Below are 27,243 nucleotides of genomic sequence, written 5' to 3' on the forward strand. Positions count from 1 at the left end.
TTTCTTCTTCAGAGAAGTTTCTCTTTAAGTTATTAGCCCACTTATTTATTGGGCAGTTATTTCTTTGAGGATTTGTTGTTGGGGATAAGATCTATTCTTATAGGAGTTTTATTTGAATTGCTTTTAGATCCATGCATGTCATGAGCAGTTCAATTATTTGCATTAATAGCATTCAAATGGATATATGTTTTGCTGTGATATTAGTTCTAATGTAGAAAAATTTGAGATATTTGAAGTCTGTTGTGTATTCTGTTCAATTACAATGATGCTATTAAAAGAAAGAAAAACATTTTATGAACAACATGGAAACCACTATTCTCAAATCACAGGATATAAATTCATTTGGTTCTCTGGACTCAAGGCAGAACCATTTTAAGCTAGCACATTTGCACTGCTCTAGTCAGGTAGGCCTTATTTTATCCTGGACTTATTGAAGACAATAGCTATGTACTAAGAGAAGGAAATCTGCCAGCCTTGCTGCTGTGTGTCCCCTTTTTACCCCGGCTCATGTGCATATGCCCAGAGCACTGCCAACAGCAATTAAGACTTCAAGATAGGCTTCTTATTGACTGGGAAGCAGTCAGTCACTTTCAGCACACAACATGGACATGAGGGCCCCTGCTCAGCTCCTGGAGCTCCTGCTACTCTGCTCCCAGATAAGAGAAGACAATGCCTCAATTTATTCATTATAGCCAAAGCTTCTTCAAGGAAATATTATAATAAGCAAATTATTATTCATTTTTCTATTTTCTGTGTCAAGTACCAAATGTGTTTTCCAGATGACCCAGTGCCATCTCTGTTGGCAACTCTAGGAGAAAAAAATCACCATAACTTTCAGGGTCAGACAGGGCATTAGCAATTATTTAAATTATTATCAGCAGATACAAGAGAAATCTCCTGAGCTCCTGATATATTGAGCATCCAGGTTGCAATCTGGGGTCCCATCAAGGATCACAGGCAGCAGATTTGGGACAGCGTTCACTCTCACAGTCGGCAGCCTGCAGCCTGAATGTTGCAACTTATTACTGTCAACAACATAAGACTACCTCCAACTGTTAAACAAGTCGTCATATAAAGCACCCAGAGGAGCAAAAGTGGAAGTCTGGCTGCCCAGATACTCCTGTTGGTGCATCCCTCCACTGACAGTAGCACTTAATGGAGATTCTGAAATTTTTCATGGAAAGAATCAATGAAAATCTTGTCCAGCCTTCTTCTCTTTATTCCTACTCAGCCCAGCAGCACAGACCTGACAATGTACTTGCTGTCTAATCAAAGATAATCCTATACTTACAAGGAGTCTGGAAAGTGATATCTTATTGGATTCATAAAATAAAAAGAAGCTGTTATGAATATACCAAAAATGATTTTATACTGAATAGCTGTGGTTTTTCTGGGTAATCATCTTCTGGTCCAGTGATAGACCGAAGGAAAATAGAGAAGACTTGATATTCCACCAAGTCCTCCCATTTACGTGATTATTTAATTTCTGGAAAGGGTAATAAGACAATACAACAGAGAAAAAAATATGTATTTTACATTTCATTGTGAAATAGCCTAGTGTTGGATCCATGTTTCATAATGTTTAGGGAAATTAACAAAATGTTACGAAAACCCAAGCATAGGGTCTAAAATAGTAAAATTCTTACCAGACACTCAATTACATCTTTGTAATTTTGTATTAGCAGTATTTCCTTAGATATGCATAATGCCAAGACATGAAGTGAAATCAGGGATAAATTAGACTTTGTAAATTTGATCAATTTCAAAGCTCTAATAGACACTTTTAAGAAAGTGAAAAGACAGACAATGGAAAGAGAGAAATGGTATGCCAATCATCTATCTGATACCAGGTTAGAGCTTCTGTAGTTTTCTCAGTGGTCATTGGAAGAGGTCCACACTAGAAGACCAATCTGAAATTTCTAGGTGAGAAGTGCTCTTGTAGAAATATTAAGGACAACCCCTGCCGGTATTTCTCCAGGCTGAGAACTGATAGAGAATCATACAGGACCATGAAGAGATCACCAAGGTTGCATGGTTCAGTTGTGCAGTGAACACATCTTCACTCTCAGTTGCAAGCTGGTAAATGAAGTGAGTTCAGCAGAAATCAACATGCAGAAAGGCAAATTCTACCACCCAGTCTCATAACCCAATACAGTTTCATATCTTCAATTTTTCCAAGAAAAAGAGAAGGAAAATTATAGACAGTTATAAACAAATGCAAAAGACAAATCATTACATCTGGAAACAATTAATTAAATAGCAATCTAAACACCCAGTGAGAACAAAGGAGGATGGATATCTTAGGACAGGATCACAAGGCTCAAAAGCTGTGTGCATGTGATCCTTGTCAAAATGGACTCCAAGAAATGGAAGTAAGAGCTTTTTATTGAACTGTTTGCATTTTTTACTTTCTTTTCTTCTTTTCTTTTTTCTTTGGTTTATTTCCTTCTGTAGCTGTTTTCTTTTTTTCTTCATACCCTTTGTCCCGGTGTGTGGTCATTTGGATAAATGTCCATAAGTGGGGTAGGTTACTATTTTCCTTAAAGGCAGGTTTGTATGTGCCAATTTTAATTTTGCATATCCAGTTATTTCAAAAACAGCATAAAGAAGTGCTGATTTTTATCCACCAAAGAAGTGGATACAGAATGCACTTCAGGATAATACATCCACAGCACCAAGCAATAAGGAAAGATAAATCTAGTTCATGGAAATTCCTAATCACCTTGTCCCTATGTGTCTTTCTGACCCAGACACTCCCTGTGTGTCTCTGGGTGAAGTCTTATAGACAGATGAGCCTTTCCATACTTCCTGTCACCTCAGCCTCTAGACAGTCTCCTGCTGTGAGGAGCTTCCTCCTGCAAATGTTAGTCATCCCCCCAAAAAAATACTTTTGATCACTGATATCATGGGGTTTTTTTGTTGTTTGTTTTTGTTTTATGTGATCAGCCCACAGATCTAACCATCCTCCCAAAATTTCAAAACTCCTGAGCCCAAATTGTTCACTCCTATTTGATGGACACAAACAACTCACTTTGAAGAGCTTCTGGTCTGACACCAAGATACCACACATGGTTCCAATCTATGGACCCAGACCAAGAACATCAGACAAAGGAGCCTGAATGGCTGAATACAAAGTGTTCTCTTTAAGTCCTTCCTCCTTTAATGCCTATGGTCTTTAGGAAAGACGTTTAGAAGCCTGCATCCCACCTGGGAACAACAGACACTCCTCTTAGGACCTTACTCTTTTTCTTGACCAGCTTGTGGTCACCATCTCTGGTGACCTCAGCATTATGTGGTAACATAGGAGAGTGCCAGTTTATGTCAGTCACCAGAGGACAGTTGCCTGCCCGTATTCTCCTTTAGTTCTATATAGTGTACAAAAATTGAAATTGCTCCTTTCTTTTTCTGTGTGCTGGTTATGATCCTTGTACTCAGAGCCTAGGAGCCATCTTGCGCATTTTTGGCTCAAGGCTAGCTCTCTACCACTTGAGCAACATCTCCACTTGTTACATATTTAGTAGTTACACTTGGCTTTGAACGGTCACCTCAGATCAAGGCCTCCTGAGCAAGTAACTAGGATTACAATTGTGAGCCACTAGCACCTGGCTGAAATGGCTTGTTTGGGCCCAAGAAGAATTTTGGCTAGTTTTTATAATTTCTGTAGAATTGAATTTCATATATTAAGACCAAAGGCAACCAAAAGTAATGATAGTCTCTTTAAAGATTAATCATTTATTTTTGCAAAAATGGTAATATGTTTACAATAGAAATGTCTTTAAAGAATACATTGCATCTATTATATTTTCCAGCATTAAGTTCCAGTAAGTGAGGACATGACATACTTCATATTGTTACTTATTTTCCTAGAATTCGAATTTGGTATTTAGTAGTAAATCTAAGTACAGTTTAATTAGAGATCCAAAACATGTATTTTTTTTCCATTTTCTTTTGAAAAATAGTATTAGCATTGAGGAATTACACAAAGGGATTTCATTAGGATATTTAAAACATGAATATCATAGACACTGAGCAAAAATATAAAATATATTACTCTTTATTATGATATATGTATATGTGACACATACATATATGTCAACCATGTGTTAATAATATGTCATATACATGCCACATGCATGTCACAAACATTTAACACATGCATCATGTACATGCCACATATGTGTCAGCTGGCATACATACCCACATACACACCTTACATGTCATATATCATGTACATGCCACACATATCATGTGCATCATATGTGTCATGTAATATTCATATGTGTCATGTATATACAGGTATTTGCCTATATGTAGATGTTAACATGTATATAGGCCTATGTATTTTAATAGCATATGTATATATTCTGTGTATATATTTTCTGTATATAATGTACTGTATGTAATACTGTATAATAGTCTCTCTAAACATAAAGAATATATAATACTGCATTTTACATATAATATTCTTCTATTGGATTTATTACTTATCACCATCTCCCTTATTATTCACCATACACAATGGCCCTCCAACATTTACCCATTTATTTCCTTTTTATTTTTGTTAATTTAGTTTAATTTTGTTATAAAGGTAACATACAGAACGGGGTTATATATACATATGTAAAGTAATGAGTACATTTCTTTTTTTATTGTGAAAATACTTTACAGGGGGGGTGACAATTACATGGGCAAGATAATTAGGACATTTCTTATCAAGCATTGTAGCCTCCTCCTTTGTTTCCCTTCCCATCCCTTCCCATCCTCTCCCCGGCCCCATCCAATCCTCCTTCCTCCCTCCCCCCCCCACCAAAGTTGTAAAATTCATTTTCAACATGACGACTTGTACATCTCATTGATGCAATGTGTCCACCTGTATCCCTATTGAAATGATTTGTATTTTCCCTTCCCCTCCACAAATTATACCAACCTCAAATACAGTGAAAGCAGGGGTTATATTGTGGGGGAGGGACATACAAAGCAACAAAGAAATAATCATATAAATATGCTAGAAACAATCACATGAAAGAAAAAAAAAACATTTGAATACATATCTTAGGGTTCATTTCCTTAACACCAACTTATCTGACCTTTTCTGCTTGACTCAGACACATACTAGTTATTGCAAATAAGGGAAACCATGGGACCTATGTTTCTTTGGGCCTGGCTTACTTCACTTAATGTAGTTTTTTCCAAGTCTTTCCATTTCCTAATAAATGGGGCAATGTCATTCTTTCTGATGGAGGCATAGAATTCCATTGTGTATATATGCCACATTTTCTTGATCCATTCATCTACTGAGGGGCATCTGGGTTAGTTCCATATCTTAGCTATGGTAAATAATGCTGCAATCAACATAGTTGTGCTCGTAGCTTTAGTGTGGTCTTGTTTGTGAAGATTTCTTTTCGAACATGGTTACCCCCTTCCTCATACTCCCTCGCTCCTGAATCAACACCCCCCCCCCCAGGTTGTAAAGTGCATTTTCAACTAGTGTTTTGTGAGTATCACTGTGGCATTGGTTCACCCTTTGTCCTTTGTTTCACCATTTTGTCATTCCCTTTCCCTTCCCCCCAAAACATATAGTTTTAATTTAACATTTCTTCCGAATTATTTTCTATTTATTTATTTTAATTTTTTATTGTGAAAGTACCTTACAGAGAGGTTACAATTAAATAGGCAAGGTAATAAGTACATTTCTTATCAAGCATTGTTGCCTCCTTCTTTGTTTCTACTTCCCAACCCTTCCCAACTCACCCCTCCCCTCCTCCCCTGGGCCCCCCCCCCCAGGCCCTGCCCTGCCAAAGTTGTAAAGTTCGTTGTTCAACATAACGACTTGTACATGTCATTGTTGCAATGGGTCCTCCTAGATCCCTGTTCAAATGGTTTGTTTTTGCCCTTCCCCTCAACAAATTATACCAACATCAAATACAATGAAAGCAGGGGTTATACCATGGGGAGGAACATACAAAGCAACAGAGAAATCATCTTATAAATATGTTGGACAATTTCTTTCTTAGACAGGCCTTCAATCAGAATCCTCCAAATCTCAGTCTCCTAAATTGCTAGGGCTACAAGCCTGATCTCTGCCTCCCAGCATCAATCTATGATTTCTATTGCTCCAGCATTGGTGTTCCAGTGAGGGAGCTTTATTCTTAAGTGAGTTGAGTTTGGTCCTATTTTCCAGAATCTGATTATTCTAGTCTCAAATGCATTAGTGAGAAGTGGGTCAAAATCAGATAGTTTCCCTGTTTAAATGATTACTGGTATGAGATTCTCACACTGTAGCAGTTATCGTCATTAAGTGAAGACCAGGAAAATGTGAGCCACAAACTCATTGTAAACCTATCTCTGTGTAGCCTGACTTGGACCCAAGGGTACTATGCTACATCATAGAAAGGGAGACAACAATGGAATCTTTCCAGGAACTGTCATCAGTTAACCTGTGAATGATCAAGATGGAAACTTTAAGTGAATGATTCTTAGTAATGTTCATCAACATTTTCAGTAAAGACTTAAAATATTGCCTGGTGCTGGTGGCTCATGCCTGTAATCCCAGCTACTCAGGAGGCTAAGATCTGAGGATGGTGGTTCAAAGCCAGCCATTGCAGTAAAGTATGTGATACTGTTATCTCTAATTAACCACTCAGAAAACCAGAAGTGGCACTGCGGCTCAAGTGGTAGAGCACTAGCCTACCCAGGCCAGGCCCAGAGTTCAAGCCCCACGACTGCCAAAAAAAAAAGGACTTAAAATATTAACTAAATTCTTTTAAACAAGATACTATGTAAAACATAAATGGTTTGTTATCAGAATAAATAGTTACAAAGGTAAGGAAGGCATTACTTCTTGTATTACCTCTTGCAATATATTTAAGTCATTGGACAGGATGAGAACAGAGTGCATGGCTTATGGCTCTGTCTTAGCCTCTCTTTCAAGTTTTAAACCATGTGTAAGTTCCTCTTATTTAGTACATATCAGCTCCTGACATCAGAGCAGACCTCTGATAAATCCCTCAGTACAAGCATTATTGCAGAACTTGGAGTCATTTTATGCTGAGTAGTCACTGCTCCTAGGGTCAGCCTTTCTCTCCTATCCCTTGTCAAGTCCTTCCTATGCCTTTCGCTGACACATCTAAGGTTCCACAACTCACTCTGGTGCTAATAGGTTAAACAACAGCAGATCTCAAGCTATGTTGGACAGTTCATTTATTCCTACCCCAAACACAAAGGAATTATTTACTGTTATACACTAATAGTGTCATGGACAATACCAACAATGAAGTCTTGAGCACATCCAAAAAATCAGTAATCTCACTGAGCTTTTGCTTTAATGAGATTGACAGACACCACATGAACAAATAATGTTCTATGGCTGCTCCTAACTTGCTCCTTTGGGATTCCCACCCTCTTTTTCAATACTGCCTTGAACTCTGAATTTAAGAACTGGATAGTCTCCCTGAGCTTTTCTGCTCAAGTGTATCCCTGAACTACAAAACCCATGGTTCCACTGCTGTTTGCGGTGGTTTATTGTAGGTAAGAGTCTCACAGAGGTTTGTGCCTGAGCTGACATTGCACTATGATCCTCAGATATAGGTTTCCTGAGTAGCTGAACTTACAGGTAGGAGCACTGGTTCCAAGTTAGATTCTCTCTCTTTCAGCAATGACCTTAAATAAAGCACTGGGACATGTCCATTTAGTGTCTTCTCATTTATCACAAGGGACTGGGACTGAGGAATAGAAAAGAAGTTGTACAGTTGAACACTTGTGTTTCATCAAAATTAAAATCAACTGTGTGCTCACTAGGGTCCAGTTATCCACACTAAGACAGAGGTCTTCCAGTCCATCATGTGCCCACAGCTTGAAGCAGTAGACTCTAGTCAGTGAGGAGGATTAGTGTCTGATAAAATCTATGTAAACAAGCACAGACCTATTTTTAGCATAATGCACTTTTTACTATATTCATCATTTGTTTTAATAAAAAGTAGCCTGTCATTTAATTTGGAGGGAAGTATTTGAGGGTGAAGAAGAGCAAGGAACATTAGTCTGTTATAATATATCCCCAAGAGGGCTGGGAAGGTGGCTCAGTGGTAGAGCACTTGCCTTGCATGCCAGAGGCCCTGGGTTGGATTCCTCAGCACCACATAAGCAAAAAGAAAAAAGCCAGAAGTGGTGCTGTGGCTCAAGTGGTAGAGCGCTATCCTTGAGCTGAAGAGCTGAGGGACAGCACCCAGGCCCAGAGTTCAGGCCCCACGACCGGACCCCCAAAAAATATATCCCCAAGATTCTCAATAACTCCCATAATCCTATGACTGTTTCCTTCTCTGACTAACTCACAGCCTTGGTTGCTGATGATAGAGCAGACATTTGCTTCTCTAAAGCACTGATTTTGCCTCCTCTATTCTCAGATATCATTTGGTGGGTTATTTAATTTAGGAGATGTTGATTCCCACCACATTCCATAGATGAGGTGCAGTCTCCCTGACTGGTCCTTATGCAATGTTGTGTGGTGATCTCTCCACACTGGGCATTACCTGTGCTTTATCTCAAGGAGAGAATATCTGCAGCTGGTGGCATGAAATTTATGAACACTCTATAACAAAGATTATTGGATTTCAGCCTTTATGCACATCCAGGCCCAAGCACCTCTATCTCTCCATCTATTTCTGTCTCTGTAGCTCTCTTTTTTGAAATTACAAGGGATTTATAGGCTGCTATGTCATGAACAGAGGAAGAATAGCAAATATTTTTTTTTTTAATCAGAGCCCCACTTAGACACTAGAGAAAATGGGTGGTGTAGGAATATTCAGATGTATGGAATGCAATACACTGAAATAGATGTGAGTCTATGGCTTAGAGAACACCTCAGCTTCTGAGGGGCAACAGATTCAAATAATAAAGATAGGAGATATATGATACCCAAAAGCTTAGGACATGTCTGGTGCAGAAATGCACAATAGTCAGAAGGGTAGAAATAATACCAAGTTCTTTCCTTAGTGTGGCGGGGGGCAACTTATGTGAACTGTCCTGGAGGGAGGCTATGGTGAAGAACATTCACAGGGGAAGAAAATCAAGTATTTATCAGCTGTGCATCAGTCACCAATGCAAAGTCCCAAGGGATGGTCTATATATTGTAGATCATGAATTTTTATTGCACTGATTTTGTTTTACACAATTATATTTAACATTTTAATCACCTATCTACCTAGGTAGCTTTCTTGGTTTTCTTCACTTCCTTGCTTTATTCTTTCCTTATATTTCTCATCTTTGGCATTTTTCCTACTTCCTACCTCTATACATTCATATAAATCCATTATTTCTACCTAGACAACTACCTACCTACCTATGATCAATGTTATCACTCATCAATTTTGGAGTAATAATGATTATGATTAATTGCACTTTGGGTTTTGGGATGGGAACAGCGAGAAATCTGGAAATCTGGTCTCATAATATCCAGTACCAGTGAAGCAGTCTTCTATAATTATTTTCATTCTGAAACATAAGCTATCATGAAAACCATAACATGATCATGTTGAAAGTAAAATTCACTTTTAAAAAAATAACAAGAGCATCATTCTATCTTGATAAAACATTTTCTGCAGACAAATTTGTTCTGTACATGTCTCTTTGGGACACCTGTTGACTTCAGTTCTGGGATTGGACATAAATTTTGGCCAAACTGCCTCTATGCCAGCTGTGCAGCTCTGCCCACTGTTTGAGAATCTGCATATGCCCAGAGCACAGCCCACTTGGCCTGAGAATTTCTTCATAGGATGCTCACACAGTGTGTAGCAGTTAGTGCCAGTCAGCCCACAGCATGGACATGAGGCCCCTGCTCAGTTCCTGGGGCTCCTGTTGTCTGGCTCCCAGATCAAGAAGGACAGTGCTAGGAATTTACTCAGCCAGTGTTAAGAATGGTGTCTCATGCTACAAGGTCGGTCTCAGAGCACAATTAATCCTGTGGATATTTGTCTTTTGTTTCCAATATCAGGTGCCAGACGTGACATCCTGAAGACCCAGTCTCCACCCTTCCTGTCTGCATCTATTGGAGACAGAGTCACCATCACTTGCAGAGCCAGTGAAAACATTAGCCATGATTTACAATCGTATCAGCAGAAACCTGAGAAAGCTCCAAAATGCGTAATTTACTGGTCATCCAGCTTGGACTCAGGGGTGCCATCCAGGTTCATGTCTGGGACAGAGTTCACTCTCCTCCTCAACAGCCTTCAGCCTGTAGACTTTGCAACTTATTACTGCAAACAGGGAAAGTATTTCCCTCCCACAGTGATATAAGTCATAACAAAAACCTCCCAGGAAGAAAGAGTGAGAGGTGGGGCTGCCCTTGCTGCTCCTCCTGGGGCTTCTGCCTGCTGACAGAACTTCTCAGCTAGAGCCAGGCTCTGAAGTTTTGTATGTGGTCAGTGACAATCCTCTCAAACTTACCTTTGTTTCATCCATCTCAACCTCAAAGTCATCAGCTAGACAAGGCTTCCGTTGTCTTATAAAAGCACAGCTCTGTACTCCAGAGCATCTAAGATATGGTATCCAAGTGGATATGATTTCCACTTGGTCACAAGAGAGGCCATTGCTCTCCCTTTGCTCCTCTCACACTACTGCACCCACTTGCTGTTGTGTATAGCGCTTTCCCTTCTAAGTCTGAGATTCATAAGACACATATCCCCAATTCTTGAAGCCAGCTCTGGAACATGGATCATGAGAATTTAGTGTGTTATCCTCAGAGTCTGGCTTCTTTCAACCACACCTAAGTAGGTGCTTTGGGGGTCATATTTTGTCATTTTATTAATATATCCCCTATAATATGCCAGGTGGCCTTCATAACTATACAGGAGCCAACTGCATTTTCCTTGTTTTATTTAGTACTAGCTTTGCCCTACAGTGCATGGTAGAAGGAACAATTTCTCCCCACAAAGACAGTAGTAGATATTAACTGGACCACATGAGAAGAATAAAAGTTAAATTGAAGAAGAGTAGAAAGGATGGGTAGAACTTTTCAGTAGTAGGATTTCAAATTACCATAAAAAGAAGGGAGAAGATCACTGTAAAATCTTCCTGGAGCAGTTGTTTTAGCATGTGCTGAAAGAGACCATTAATATTGTAGGAGGAGAAGATGATCAAATCAAGACTCAGATGGAGTTTATATAGTGAATAATAATGAAGAAGTCTTTGATTGGACAATGTCTTGGGCTATGTGACTTAGAGCAACGGTGTTTTCTCTGTGCACCCAAAGCAACTGCTTCTATTTATGATGTTAAGTTCCATGTAAATACTGTGCTCATCTGCACAGTGCAATGTGTCAACACATGCTAATCTCCATGTTAGGGCCTCCTAACTTTACTCTAGCCTCACTTCCTATGGTCAGTTATTCTTGATTTGTCATGCTGACAATGTCCTCTCTAAATAGTATGGCTACAGTTCTTTGTCTTCACTCTTGGCCACATTTCATTTTATTCCTTCTATGTTTGCTTGGATCACATGGCCTAAATGCAATCATTAATAAAATGCTTTAGGACCATATGCCACTGGATCATTCCTGTAATCCAGCTACTCAAGAAGCTGAGATATGATAATGGTGATTGGAAGGAGCCTGACCATGAAAGTCTATGAGACCCTTATCTCCAATTAACAACTAAAAAAGCTGGAAGTGAAGCTATGGTTTGTGTGGCAGAAAACCAGTCTTGTACACAAAAGCTCAGGAAAACACCTAAAACCAGAGTTTAAACTCCAGGCCAACTACACAAAAACATTTCTTTACTTACAACCCAAGAGGTATTGACATGAAGGACCATGCAGGCTTGAGGAGCAAGTTAATTTTAAGTAGAGTTGAAGGCCTGATTTACCAAACACCTTAGCTTCTGACAGAAAACCGTTTTCAGTAATTAAGAGAGAAGGCAAAAGTGTCCTCCAAAAGTTCATTCAATTTTAACTGAAATATAAATGCATGATACTCACAAAGCTAGATATAAACTCACACCTAATCTTAAGAATGAAGAGGAAATGCCTGATGTGAACTGTCCTAGAGAGAGGCTATGGTTAAGAACATTCAGAAGAAAAGGAAACCAGTCATGGCTAGGGAGTGAACAAGGCACCAATGTAAACACCAACAGACAGTGTATCCATCTCAGATCATAATGCTTTATTGCACATATTATGTTTCTTCTGAAAGATTAAAAATTAGAATTACATTTTAGAATTGCTAACTGCTGATTTTGCTTTTGTAAACTTGCTCGCCCTAGCACTAACCCCCCATTTTCTGGAAATAAGGAATTGAGTAAAAAGTCTCAGAGCCCAGATGGCTGGCCCCTGGCCCCTCAACAAAAAAATGGGGCAGCCCCGTCCTTTTCAAGGCTTCAAGCCTACCCGCTGGAAACCAACAACAACCAAAACAACAAACGGTTTCCAGTCTCCTCAGAGCAACCCCAGGAAATGCAGGATAGGACCTCTGTTCCTCTACCTACACAGTATTGACTCCTGAGATGGGAGTTCAAGCTCTGCCTACAGGCATAGTTGGCCCTCTTCCAAAAGGATCTGTTGGCTTATTATTAGCTCAGCATTGAGAGGCCTACATATTACCCCAGGAGTGATAGATCAATACTATACTGGAGAAATAAAAATCATGGCCTCAGTGCCTACTGGAGTTATATCTATTTCTGCTGGGCAAATAATTGCTCAGCTGGTTCTAGTTCCTTTAATCTCTGTTGGAAATTCTGATACTTCTGCCCCTAGAGGCACAAAAAGTTTTGGGTCCTCAGATGTATTCTGGATTCAAAATATAAAACAAGGAAGGCCTGAACTTATAATTTATATTCAAAAAAAGCCTTTTCGAGCGTATTGGATACTGGAGCAGATGTATCTGTAATCGCTAAAAAATATTGGCCTTCTCACTGGCCCCTTACTGCCTCTCTTACATCCTTACAAGGAATTGGTCATGCTACAGATCCACAGCAAAGCAGTGCTATTCTCATTTGGAAAGATGATGAGGGCCATTCTGGAACTTTTCAGCCTTATGTGCTGGATCATTTGCCCATTATTTTGTGGGGGAGAGATATTATGGAAAAAATGGGGGTTTATTTGCTTAGCCCAAATGATGTAGTCACTTGACAACTTTTAGATCAAGGACTGCTACCTTCAGGAAGACTGGGGATTGGTCAACAAGGCATTCCAGAGCCCATTCAGCCACAGCCCCAACAGCATAGATAAGGTTTAGGATATTTTTAGTGGGGGCTGCTGCTCATCCTGCCCCTCACGCCGATCCTATTACATGGTTATCAAAAACTCCAGTGTGGGTGGATCAGTGGCCCCTATCAAATGAAACGATTATTGTTGGCCAGCAGCTGGTGCAGGAACAGCTGGAATTGGGCCACATAGTTCCTTCTACTTCCCCATGGAATTCACCTATTTTTGTTATCAAAAAGAAATCTGGAAAATGGAGTAAATGCTACTATGGAACTCATGGGGCCATTACAACCAGGTTTGCCCTCCCCAATGGCCATTCCGCAAAATACATACAAAATAATAATTGATTTAAAAGACTGTTTTTATACCATACGCCTTGCCCGTCAAGACTGCAAACGTTTTGCATTTAGTGTCCCTTCCCCTAATTTTAAAGAACCCATGAAATGGTACCATTGGCTAGTACTGCCTCAAGGCATGGCAAATAGCCCACCTTGTGTCAAAGTTTTGTAGCGCGGGCTCTTTTTTTTACTCGCCAAAAATTTCCTTCAGTTTATGTCATTCATTATCTGGATGATATATTGTTAGCTCATTTAAACCCTACATTACTATGACAAGCTTTTAGATAATTAAAACTAGACCTTACCTCTTTTGGAGTAATTGCAGCCAATGATAAATTGCAAGAGCATCTTCCGTACACTTATCTTGGTTATATTTTAGGTCCTTATTATTTTACTAGTCAGAAATTACAGATTAAAACCTCTCATTTGCGTACTTTACATGATTTTCAAAAATTTCTGGGAGATATTAATTGGCTTCGCCCTTATCTTAAATTATCTACAGCTAAATGAAAACCTTTATTTGATTTGTTAAAAGGAGAACCTAACAACTGAAGTGCTGAGACTTTAAAAATAGTAAATTCTGCTATCTCTTCCCAACATATAAATTATATTGATTATTCAGCTCCTTGGGAAGCTTATATTTAACTACATCTCATTCTCCAACAGCGGTCCTCTGGCAGAAGGGACCCCTTTTATAGCTTTCTTTATCTGCTACCCCCTCAAAAGTATTAACTCCTTATTATAAATTGGTGGCTACTTTGGTTCACATGTGCCATGTGGAATCTTGTAAATAACTCAGACGAGATCCACATGTTATTTATATTCTCTATAGGTTACAACAGCAGGAATGGCTTTGTTTTCATTGTGATTCCTGGGTTATTGCTTGGGCTAATTTTATGGGCACATTATCCCTCTAACAAATGGCTTCAATTTGCCTCTTCTTACACTTTCATATCTCCTCTGGTGGTATCTTTATCAACTCTTTCTATGGCTGCCTTAGTGTTTACAGATGATCCTGGAATGGCTGCTCTATTGATGGGAATACTACATCCTGGTATACTGGTCTTTCTTCAGCCCAGGAAGTTGAGCTTCAAGCAGTTTTCCAGGCTCTTACGCTTCTGCCTACTAGTGCTTTTAATTTATATTCAGATAGTCATTATGTTATTCAAGCCCTTCAGGTTATTGAAACTGTCCCCTTTCTCAGGACGGCAAATTCCACTATTCAAACTCTTTTTTGCCAAATACAGCTTCTTCTTCACTCTCGCACTTGTCCGTGCTATTTTGGATTTATACGTGCCCATACTAAGCTTCCTGGTCCATTAAATTATGCCAATGCTCTTATGGACAAGGCTACTCAAGTTTTTCTTACTCAAATTGATTTGGCAAAACAATCACATGCCACCCATCATCAAAACAGTCGTGCTTTACGCCGACAATTACAAATCACTCGTGAGGTGGCTCGTCAAATTGTAAAGACCTGCCCTAGTTATACTGCTTTCATACCAGTGCCCTCCATTGGAATTAACCCTCGAGGTTTAGTTGCCAATCAGATGTGGCAAATGGACATTACTCATATTCCATCCTTTGGACGGCTTTGCTTTGTTCATGTTACTATAGATACTTATTCTAATTTTATTATGGCTACTCCTCTTGCTGGGGAAACTAGCAAACATTGTATTTCCCATTCTCTGCATTGCTTTGCCACTATGGGACTTCCTAAATATATTAAAACTGACAATAGTCCAGGATATGTAGGACAAGCTTTTCAAAATTTTTGTAAATCTTATCAGATTATTCACACTACAGGTATTCCCTATAATCCTCAAGGTCAAGGAATTGTTGAACAAGCTAATGGTTTGCTCAAATACCAAATCTTTAAATTAAAAGGTGGGGAATTATACCCCTTCTCTCCTGTTAATATTCTTTCTCATGCTTTGTTTGTACTAATTTTTTTAAACTTAGATTGTAATGGCCTTTCCACAGCACAGCAGTTTTGGGAAAAAAAGAGAGGAAAGAGCTTTTGCCCAAGTTAAGTGGAAGGATCCTTTAACAGGTGCTTGGCACGGGCCTGATCTGGTTTTAACATGGGGTCAAGGACATGTTTGTGTTTTCTCCCAGGAAGAAAATGACTCCCACTGGTTGCCTGAGCATTGCGTTAGGATTGTGGAGGCTCATTCAGATGACACAAACCCTGACACATTGGGCTTACCTGCCGGATCCCCAGATTGTGCACCCAGCGACCTTGGAGGGAGTTGAAGTACTCATTCATGTCAATAGATCAGCATATGATACAGCCCCCGATCCTTTCATCCAATATACAAAGATGGGAGATTTCTCAGCTTCAGGTATTGGAACTCCTTTATGCTTTACCACCAATTTTAAAAGCTCCATTCCAGGCTGTACTTTTATGCAATCCATGACTCATAAAATTTGGATCCCAGACAAAAATCAAATGTACAATATACAGATGACATCTTTGCCAACTGGGCACTTAGTTTATGCAAATTCTACTCCATCCTATAGGATACCCCGTTGCATTAATTCTTTACAAATAGTAGAATCTACAGGAAAGCCTCATCCAATAAGGTGCAGGCATGTGCAGCCATTTGTTACCAATATTTCTGGAACTAATTCTCAATTAATGGATTGGTCTGGAGCTAATCTTACTAATAAGTTCAATCCTGGATTGTGGTGGATAATGGGCATCCTCAACATCATGTTTGGATGTTGGTGGTTGCACTCAATAATATAACCTGGTCCAATTCATCGCTTTTAAAAAATATTATGAGTTGTGTATCCCCACCCCATGTCATTATGTATAGACCATTTAATATTTCTGTAGGAGCTAATTATTTTAATGTTACCTGTTCTAATTTTTCTTTTACTAATTGCTTGTATAGCGGCATAACTGAATCCATACTTATTGTTAGACAACCACCTTTTTTATGCTTCCTGTAAATATTTCTGAAACTTGGTATAAAGATTCTGGTATTCAGGTGTTAAAACAATTGAAAGAACTAATGCGCCCTCGTAGATTTGTTGGGCTACTTATAGCTGGTGTTCTAGCCTTTATTTCGTTAGCTGCCTACTCAGCAGCAGCTGCTGTGGCACTAACTCGAAATGTACAAACTGCCCATTATCTTAATCAGCTTGCTCATAATACTACACAGGCTCTACACTTTCAAGGTCAGATTGATGACAAGGTAGAACAAAAACTAGAAGCATTATATGAGTCAGAATTATCTTTAGGAAAACAAGTTCGCGCTCTGCAAACTTTACAGCAAGTGCTCTGTCATGCCATGTTTGATTTTATTTGTGTGACTCCTCATATATATGATGACTCAAATCACTCTTGGGAAAAGGTTGTAGCACATCTCAATGGTATTTGGCACCATAATAACTTGTCTTTAGATCTTTTTCAACTTCACAGACAAATAGTCGGATTAGGGCAAGCCCCACTGCTGGACTCTGAAATGGCTAAAATTGCTAACGAGCTGTTTGAACAATTTCAACACTATACTCCTTCCCTGACTAATGTTAAAGGATTGTTAATGACATTGCGTGGCCCCGGTGTACTTTTATTGATGGTTTTTCTATGCCTTCCTTGTATTATATGTGCACTGCAAAACTCTGTTATGAGTTTAGCCAGCCAGCTACATAAGTTCAAGCTCCAAATAAAAGAATTCCCCTCGAGAGGAACTGCAGCCAGAGATGGGTAAGAGGGGGTGCCAGTCTGACTAACCTAAGATAGGGCCTTCAGCTTTGCTCTGAAGAAGTTCCCAATGACGGGTAAGGCAGACAAGGTCATCCACCCAACCTAAGACAGGCGGGTTCCCTTCTTCAAACAAAGACGGGGGAGATGTTGGGAGCTGACAGTAAAGTGCCAAGGTCATCTTGACCCTTGTGCTCACTTGAAGGCACATACAAGGAACTGGCTTTCATGAAAACCACCAGGTGCCCAGGATTGCTTTGCTATGTCTGTAGAGTTTATTTTCTACCAGTTGACCTTGTCTTGTTTTTACTGCACTTTGTTTTTATTAAAATTTTCCTTGTTTTTCTGCACTATGGTAAACTTATGTTACCTCTTGACTTCTAATAGTATATAATAAGGAAAGTTAAAAATAAAAGGTGCTTCTCCCAGTCCGTGGGCTTTCTATTGATCTTGCTAGCTATGTCATTTGCCCTGCAGAAGCTCTGCAACCTTATACAATCCCATTTGTCCAGCCTTTCTTTGATTTGTTGTGTTTCCGGGTCTTTATTCAGAAAATTTCGGCCTGTGCCAAGGAGACCCAGGGTTTCTCCTATTCCATCCTGTAATGTTTTCAGAGTGTCTGCTTTGAGTTCAAGGTCTTTGATCCATTTGGAGTTGATTCTGGTGCAGGGTGATATATAAGGATCTAGCTTTAGTTTTCTACATGTAGTTAACCAGTTCTGCCAGCACCATTTACTGAAGAGGCTGTCTGTCTTCCATTCTATTGTTTTAGCTCCCTTATCGAAGATTAGATGGCTATAGGTCTGTAGGTTCATTTCTGGGTTTTCAATTCTATTCCATTGGTCCTGAGGTCTGTTCTTATGCCAATACCAAGCTGTTTTGATTACTATGGCTTTATAGTAGAGTTTGAAATTTGGTATTGATATTCCTCCAGCAGTGTTCTTTCCGTTGAGGAGCGTTTTTGCTATTCGGGGTCTTTTATTGTTCCATATAAATTTTTGGATTGCCTCTTCTATTTCCTTGAAGAATGAGGGTGGAATTTTGATAGGTATTGCGTTGAATTTGTAGATAGCCTTGGGGAGTATTGCCATTTTCACGATGTTAATCTTTCCAATCCAGGAGCATGGGAGGTTTTGCCATTTTTTAAGTTCTGTGTTGATTTCCTTTTTCAAGATTTTAAAGTTTTCATCATAGAGGTCCTTCACTTCTTTAGTTAAGTTAATTCCTAGGTATTTTATTTTTTGTGGGGCTATTACAAATGGAGTTGCTTTCCTAATTTCAGCCACACTTTTCTCATTGTTGGCATACAGAAAAGCCATTGATTTTGGGGGGTTAATTTTATAACCTGCTACTTTGCCAAAGTTTTGAATCAGCTTGAGTAATTTGGGAGTGGAGTCTATGGGATTCTTTAAATACAAGATCATGTCATCTGCAAAGAGGGAGAGTTTTATTTCTTCTTTCCCTATTTGGATCCCCTTTATCTTTACTAGCCATACAACGGACAAGGGTCTCATATCTAAAATATACTTGGAACTCAAAAAATTAAACCACCCAACAACAAATCCTCAAAGAAACAACTGCCCAATAAGTAAGTGGGCGAAAGACTTAAAGAGAAGCTTCTCTGAAGAAGAAAGAAGGATGGCCAATAGACACATGAAGAAATGTTCAACATCCCTAGCCATAAAAGAAATGCAAATCAAAACAACATTGAGATATCACCTCACTCCAGTTAGAACAGCAAAAATCAAGAACTCTAACAACAACAGATGCTGGAGGGGATGTGGACAGAAAGGAACCTTACTTCATTGTTGGTGGGAATGTAAACTTGTTCAACCACTTTGGAAAGCAGTATGGAGGTTCCTCAAAAGACTCCACATAGAGCTCCCCAATGACCCAGCAATCCCACTTTTGGGCATTTACCCAAATGATCACAAACAAGGCCACACTAAAGCTACCAGCACAACTATGTTTATTGCAGCATTATTTACCATAGCTAAGACATGGAACCAACCCAGATGCCCCTCAGTAGATGAATGGATCAAGAAGATGTGGTATATATACACAATGGAATTCTATGCCTCCATCAGAAAGAATGACATTTCCCCATTTGTTAGGAAATGGAAAGGCTTGGAAAAAATTATATTAAGTGAAGTAAGCCAGGCCCAAAGAAACATAGGTCCCATGGTTTCCCTTATTTGCAATAACTAGTATAGGTATGAGTCAAGCGGAAAAAGTCAAATAATGTGATGCTAGGAAAACGAAACCTCAAATATGTATTTTAATGTTTTTGTTTCTTTCATGCATGTGTTTCTAACGCATTTATAATATTATCTCTTTGTTGCTTTGTATGTCCCTCCCCCACAGTGTAACCCCCGCTTTCACTATATTTGATGTCAGTATAACATGTGGAGGAGATGGGGACAAACAAGTCGTTTAAGGATTCAGGTGGACCTGTTGCAACAATGAGAAGTACAAAATGTCATGTCAAAACCAGCTTTACAATGTCGGGGGGCGGGAGGGGGGGTATGATTGGGTGGGAGGGAGGGGGGAGGCTGGGAAGGGAGGTGAAGGGTAAACAAAGGAGGAGGCTGCAATGCTTGGTAAGAAATGTATGCATTATCCTGCCCATGTAATTGTAACCCCTCTGTACCGTATGTTCTCAAATAAAATAAAATTAAATTAAAAAAAAAAAAAAAAAAAAAAAAAAAGAGAGAAAAAAAAAAAAAAAAAAAGGTGCTGTAGTCTTGAGCTGCAGACCTCCCAACACCATCCTTTGTCATATGTCTTTATTTTTCCGTGTCCTTGCCCCTAATTCAGGATTCCCTTTCGTTGCTGGCAGGCTCTGGCACCTACCTATAGACTATCTGATTTTCTTGCTACATGAAGTTATATTATCATTTTATAATATCAGTGTCTGGATAATAATGATCATTATTAACTATATAACTATAGAATCCTGTTTCACAAAAATCTACAGATACCAAATGCAGGAGAATTCTAAAATTAATCTCCCCTGGAAATATGTATCTCTCAGTGATTGGCTTACATTAACACAAAGAAGAAAGAAAGTGCTAGCAAGTCTTGGATAATGTGGAAATTATAGACCATTATTTTGTTCACAGGACAACACATTATTTTTTTCATTACTTGGAATAAACACATTATCTACATAAACAAATTGGGTATCTGTGTTCTTTAGGCATTTTTTTTTGTAACTAAGATCTGCCAGATTGTAGCGATGCCCAGATCTTGCTGATTTTCATGTGCCCAGAGCACAGCCCACTTCACTGAGAACATCTTCATAGGCTGCTCAAATCCTGTGCAGGAAAATGCTCCATTCAGCACACAGCATGGACTTGAGGGCTCCTTCTCAGCAACCAGGGCTCCTACTGCTTTGGCTCCCAGGTATGGACGGACCATGCTGGGGATTGCTCATCACATGTTAACAGAGCTGCTAGACTCTTTATGGAAGTACTTGGATAGCATAATTAATTAAATACCTAATGGTTTTCATGTTCCATTACCAGGTGCAAGATGTGACATCCAGTTGAACCAGTCCTCACGCTTGTCTGCATCTCTTGGAGCAGAGTTGTCCCCATTGCAGGGCCAGTCAAGGCATTAGCAATGACTTACACTGGTACCAACAGAGAGAAGGGAAAGCTCCTGATCTATTATGCAAATAATTTACAATCTAGGGTCTCATTGAGGTACAGTGGGAGTCAATTTGGAACAGAATTCACTTTCACCATCAGCAGCCTACAGTCTAAAAATGCTGCCACTTATTACTGTCAACAGGGTAGCAGCTACCCTCCCCCAGTGATATAAGCCATAACATATAACTCCCAGGGATGCAGAAGTGAGAGGCTGGGCTGCCCCAGCTGCTCCTCCTGATGCCTCCACCTGCTGACAGTGCTTCTCAGATGCAACCAGACTTTTAATTATTGGGAGAAAGGTAGTGAAAGCATCTGTACATCCTGACTCTCTGTCCTCCTGCTCATCCCAAGCAGCACACACCCAACAATGCCTCTTCGTACTTGAAAAGAGCACACATCTGTGTTTATGTATAGTCCATGTTGTGCTAAAACTTTATAGTCACTCAATAAAGAAGCATCAATTCTAGGAATGTCAAAGCAGGCTTTTGAAAGCAAGGCAATATAGCTTGGAAAAAAGATTTTTTAAAAGCAAATGTGTAAAGAAAAAAAGTCATTTTTAAAAATAATTTATGATTGACACAGTATACTGTATTTGAAGTTCAATATGAAATTTTGGTATGTGCACACGCCCAGGCCCAGAGTTCAGGCCCCAGGACCGAACCCTCCCCCCCCCCCAAAAAAAAGAAAATGGTAGGATAGAGAGGGATGGGGTAGAAAGAAGAAAGGGGTGACATTGATAAAGATGTATAATACTTATAAATGGACTTGTTTAAGGGTAATGTTTTGTACAAGTACTTACAGATTAGAAAAACTATAAAATATAATTAAAAAGAAGAGATTTGTATGAAGCTGTCACATATCTGCACTCACATCTCTGTCCATCTGTTACTTCATAGGCCATGGATAGATAGGACTGAGTCTCTTAAAGCTTCTGATATCATATGAGATGAGAATCTCATCTCATTTCCAATATCCACAAGAAAGTAGTGAGCAAGAGAGTGCTGAAAAATGAACTTTTTGAAGGAATTTTTATGAGAGGAGTTCACAGCTGATGACCCAGTGAGGTCATGGACCAACTCTCAGAATATATCCTGGAAGGCATTGCACGAGGCCATGTTCACACGTGCCTCTTCCTGTCAATAACTTGTAACCATACCAAGAGTTTCAGTCAGTCTCAGTCCACAGAAAATGGGATATCTGCATGAAATATTAAAGGATGCTTCTCAAATAGAAATACTTCTTGACACATAGGAAGCAATACAATTAAACATAAATGCAATATTATTTTTTCCTACTCAGAGTTTTGTTTCAGCATCACTGATGGCATGTTAAAAACACAAAATAACTTAACAACCTCAGATATACTGAGTATGAATCTGTAGTACAGGAAGTTGACAAATGATCTCTGTAAGGTTTAGGAAAGTTGTATTTAGATGAATATCAATGGTAGAGGGATGCTTTTTACACCTCAGCCTATTTAAGGTCATTTCTATGTAAACAAGATCTCTTTCTTTCTATTTCTCTCTCATTCTTTCTTTGTCTCTCACAAAGACAAATACACACACAGAAACACACATGCATACACAGAATCTGTATCTGTTCTTTACTAGGACAAAAGTTATTGGCATAAGCTCTGAACAAAGAAGAGTTTTATTTAACTCATAGTTTTAGAGACAAAATGACCTACATGCTGTATCCTGATCTGTCTGTAATCAGGTGAGGCCTTTCCTGTCTGTGGAACAATATGGTGAGTTAATAAAGAGATAATTAGCTGCAGGTTGAAGTGGCCAAGTATATGGTTGTATTTATTTTCTAATAAGCAACCATTACAGAAACTGATTCAATCCATGAGAGCAGATTTAACCATCCTCAGTGCAAGACTTCCAATGACCTAATCATTTCCCACAAGGCACCTCTTCCAAAGGCCAAATAGGTCTATTGGAGCAGCAAAACAAACTTCCTTCTTCATGTGCTCCTTCTTCAAAGGTGATGATCTGCCTCACAATAGGACCAGGATATTTGGATACACAAAGTAGAGACCAGTTAATTTGATTGGAACTGCAGACATTTAAATATTTTATATTAATATAAGATCATAAGAACTATGTATATATGCATATTTATATTTATATACTTAATTATCCTGAAATATACCAAGGCGATTCAACCCAACATATCCATGTATGAGTGCAATGCATCTTGAATGAATTAACCTTTCCATTATACTTCAGAGAGGATTTTTTAAAAGTCCTTTGATTAATTTGCTTTATAAATATACTATGGGACAATGACAGGATACTATTGCACTTAAAATTGAATATATATTCACACTTTCTACCCTTATCTTTTCATTTATAAAGACCATTTGGACACTACTTGTATGAGAAAATTTGTTCTCCTTGTCAATTCTTTACCCTAAGTCTTCCATAGAAAGTTCCTTTGGAAACAGACTTTATAACACTTGTGCCTAAGATCCCTGAACAGATCATCTAGTAAATATGGATATCTGATGCCTCTTCATCTACTTAACTCTCTGCTCTTTGTGGGCAATTCCATTGAGCACTCTGAGGCTGCAGGGTACTGTGCCTTTCCCTAGACTAGCTGAGGAGTTTCATGAAAGCTAAGGCATGGTATTTATTTGTTTCCTAGAGATGATCCTAGACTTAAGCCTGCATATCATTTGGTCCCCGATGCTGTTTTATGGGTGTGAGAGCATGTGTACGCTATACTCTCTGGAGAAAAATACTTTCACAGTGGGATCTTTCTTCCCACTACTGCAGCCATAATGTAATTTTATTGGTTATCATCAAACACAGAACACATCTGATGTCACTTTTCTCAGAAGAGCAGGACTTACCAACCCCTTGGCTGTTCTCACACTGTTGCACCCACCTGGCTATTTGCATACTGCTCCCTAAGGAGGACCTTCCTTTCTAAGTCTGAGATAAAGGCTGAGCTCTGAACTTGTCTTGAACTGTCTAGACTCCTCATTTCACTCCTAAAAATGAAATTCTTCTCTCAGCTGCTGGGGCTGTTAATGCTCTGGATCCCTGGTAAGGGCAAAGGGAAGCGAGAAATGACAGTAGGTGGGAGGGTGGGCTCTCAGAATCCAGTTGTGCCCCATCCATGTTTTATATATGCAGATCTTGTTATCCATGCTGGGGCAAGTGAGGTATAAGTCTTAGAGAGTGAGAAATATTCCAGAAAGAGCTAGAACCTGTACTTGGATGAAGACTGGTAGGAAGGAAAATTGTCAGTGACTCCTAGAGACTTATTTATGCTTTATAATATCTGTTCTTTTAATTTGTATTGTTTTACATTTTGAATCAAAGCATAAACTATGAATAAAATGCAATATATATATATATATATCAGAATATAATGAATGAATGCATGTATCTCTATGTTTGTACATCAATATTCATTCCTGTCTTATTCTAATTTCAGGATCCAGTGGAGATGTTGTGTTGACCCAGTCTCCAAGTTCCCTGCCTGTCACCCTGGGAGAGCCAGTCTCCATCTCCTGCAGGTCTAGTCAGAGCCTTTTGCACAGCAATGGAAGGACCTATCTGGATTGGTACCTGCAGAAACCAGGCCAGTCTTCACAAGTCCTGATCTATGAGGTTTCCAACAGATATTCTGGGGTCCCAGATAGATTGAGTGGCAGTGGGGCAATCACAGATTTCACATTGAAAATCAGCAGGGTGCAGGCTGAGGATGTTGGGGTTTATTACTGTTTGCAACGTACACATGTGCCTCCCACAGTGATACAGCCCTGAACGAAAACCTCCCTTCTGACTGGGCAGTGGGCTGTGCTCACACATTGCTGGTCTGGTGAGCAGCAGGGCAGTTGGTCTGACTCTGCCCTGAGAGGAAGATACCGTAATCAATGTGGGAGTGACTATGAGTGGAGATAAAGAATGTGGGATAATGTGACAACATACAATCTACAAAAAACAGGAGAACAATCATGAAAACACAAAAAAAGGAGATATCAGATAAATCGTGAAATATTTACTAAAAAAATATAGGTCTCTTAAGTAGTATTATAGCTAACCAGTAATAGAAGAATCAGCTTTCTTCGGTGATTTCATTCCCTTTATAATGAAACTTAAATTTCCATCAAAAGCTGGGCACCAATGGCTCATGCTTGTAATCCTAGCTATTCAGGAGGCTGAGGTCTAAGGATCTGCCTGCCAGCCCAGGCAGAAAAGTCTATGAGACTCTTATCTCCAATAAACCACTAGAAAATCAGACGTGCCGCTGTGGTTCAAGTATTAGAGTGCTCACCTTGAGCTGAAGAGTGCAGGGACAGTGCCCAAGCCCAAAGTTCATGCCCTATGACGAACAAAGAAAACAAAACCAAACAAAACCACAAACTTCCACCAAGCCCAAAACCACAGCACATGCTATGTTTTCTCTTCAGAAGAAGGAAACCCATTTGTACCTGAGTGTTCCCCAAAACTTACATGACTAACAAGCCCTAATCAGGGTTCAGGCACTGTTTCTTGCCTGTATCAATGTGAGACTGATACAGTACTGGAGCCTACACAATGGTCTCAGGCCTTCTGTGTCCTGGGGCTCTGTCTCTTGTGAAGACAGTGAGTGAAGTGTGGGGAAGCCCTGAAGAGTGTTCATATGTCCCAGAAGTCTGAGATTGAGCCCTTGTTCAATGTGCACAGCGTTCACAGCCCTCCGTAGTCAGTCTCTGTCATTTTATTTAAAGAAACCTGGCATGAGTGCATCATTAATATTTAAGTGTGTGTCTTGCATCCTTTTCTATTAATTTAAACATTTCTCATTTCCTTGTAATGAGCCTTTCAGATGCCTGGAATTATGACACTGCACAGCCCAAGACTTGGTGGATTCTCCAGTGGTGTAAACTGCTTCATCACGAGGCTCTCAAATTCATCTGGAAAAAAAAATGGTGTAGAGCACTGAATTCATTGAAGTAACATAAATTGGAGAAATGCAAGTCTGGAATGCATGCTAACATGATTATCTTTAGCACTCTGTGTGCACACAATTTCATTTTAAGCTTGAAAAGCATTCTAAGGACAAGCTAGGTGAGCCTAAGTATTCACTATTTAATCCTATAAGTGAAGCCACTAAAGGGATAGAGGAAAGCATATTCATAGTATTCAAAGTATTTCATAGTATATTTTCACAGATTTTTTGTCATTCCTTAAATGTTTTAGTTTTCTATGATTTTCTGTCTTTTTCTAAATTAATTTTATTTTCAAGGTATGTAAGAAGGGATTAGTTACATATACAAGGTAATGAGTACATTTCTAGTGGAACATTGTTATTCCTCCCTCACTTTTTCCCACGTTCCCTTCCCCCAAATCTCTCCCCACAAGTTGTGAAGATCATTTCCAACATACCTTCTTGTGTATCACTATTGGATTGCTTCACACTTTGTTCTTTGCCCCACGATTTTGTTGTTCTCCTTTCCTTCCTCAATTCAGATAATGTAAGTACAAGACACAGTACCAAAATAAATACAGTGACAACAGGGGAAAAACCAAAGGAAAACAAAAATGAAAGAAAAAAGAAATAGCTTCACATAGGATATGAAAAACAAAAACAACAAAGAAAAATATCCTGTTTCCATATGTTGGAGTTCATTTGGTTTAGCGCCATCTGACATGGTATCATTTTTTTCTATGTCTCCATACATCTATCTATTCATCTATTATCTATCTATCCATCTATCTAGCTATCTATCATCAACAGTCTTATTTTATTCCATCTCTGTATAATAAGGTATTTTGTTCATGATAACTAAACAAACACGTCTATGAAAAAAATCAACTGATAAGTCAGGGAATCACTTAAAATAATTAGTTGTACATCTCTGGAACCATCTTTTTCAGAAAGTTTGACTTTTATAAAAGGCTAGCATGAAAAGCATTTCCTGAACAACATGGAAATCACAATTCTAAAACCACAGGATATAAAGTCATTTGGTTCCTTGGATTCAAGGGACGACCATTTTCTGCTAGCCCAGCTGCACTACTCTTGTTAGGTAGACCTTACTGAAACCTGGGCAAATTATGGACTGTTTGGCACCTTACTATCCCCTGCTGATTTGCATGTGCCCAGAACACAACACAGTCCATTAGAACGACCCTGTGCAGCAGTCAGTACCAGTCTGTATCAGTGAGCACACAGCATGGACATGAGGGCACCTGCTCAGCTCCTGGTGCTCCTGCTGCTCTGGGTCCCAGGTAAAGGAAGACAATGCCTAGATTTCCTCAACACATGGGAAACAAGGCTTCTTCAAGGAAATCTTCCAATAAATGAATTATTATTGATTTTGTTTTTTCAGTATCAGGTAATAGATGTGACA

The 27,243-nt window shown here is 39.2% G+C and overlaps 1 gene segment (V, D, J or C); it reads left to right on the plus strand.

The window, feature by feature from the left end:
* The window catches only part of LOC122116841, a 45,272-nt gene extending 20,602 nt beyond the window's left edge, over window positions 1-24,670 (plus strand). Inside the window, 1 exon segment of the V gene segment in view lies at window positions 24,339-24,670. Coding sequence covers window positions 24,339-24,670 — 332 coding nt within the window.
* Window positions 24,671-27,243: the final 2,573 nt, after the last annotated feature.

The sequence above is a fragment of the Dipodomys spectabilis genome, unplaced genomic scaffold (genome assembly GCF_019054845.1).
Source record: "Dipodomys spectabilis isolate Male_0828 unplaced genomic scaffold, ASM1905484v1 ptg000137l, whole genome shotgun sequence".
Classification (NCBI taxonomy): Eukaryota; Metazoa; Chordata; class Mammalia; order Rodentia; family Heteromyidae; genus Dipodomys; species Dipodomys spectabilis.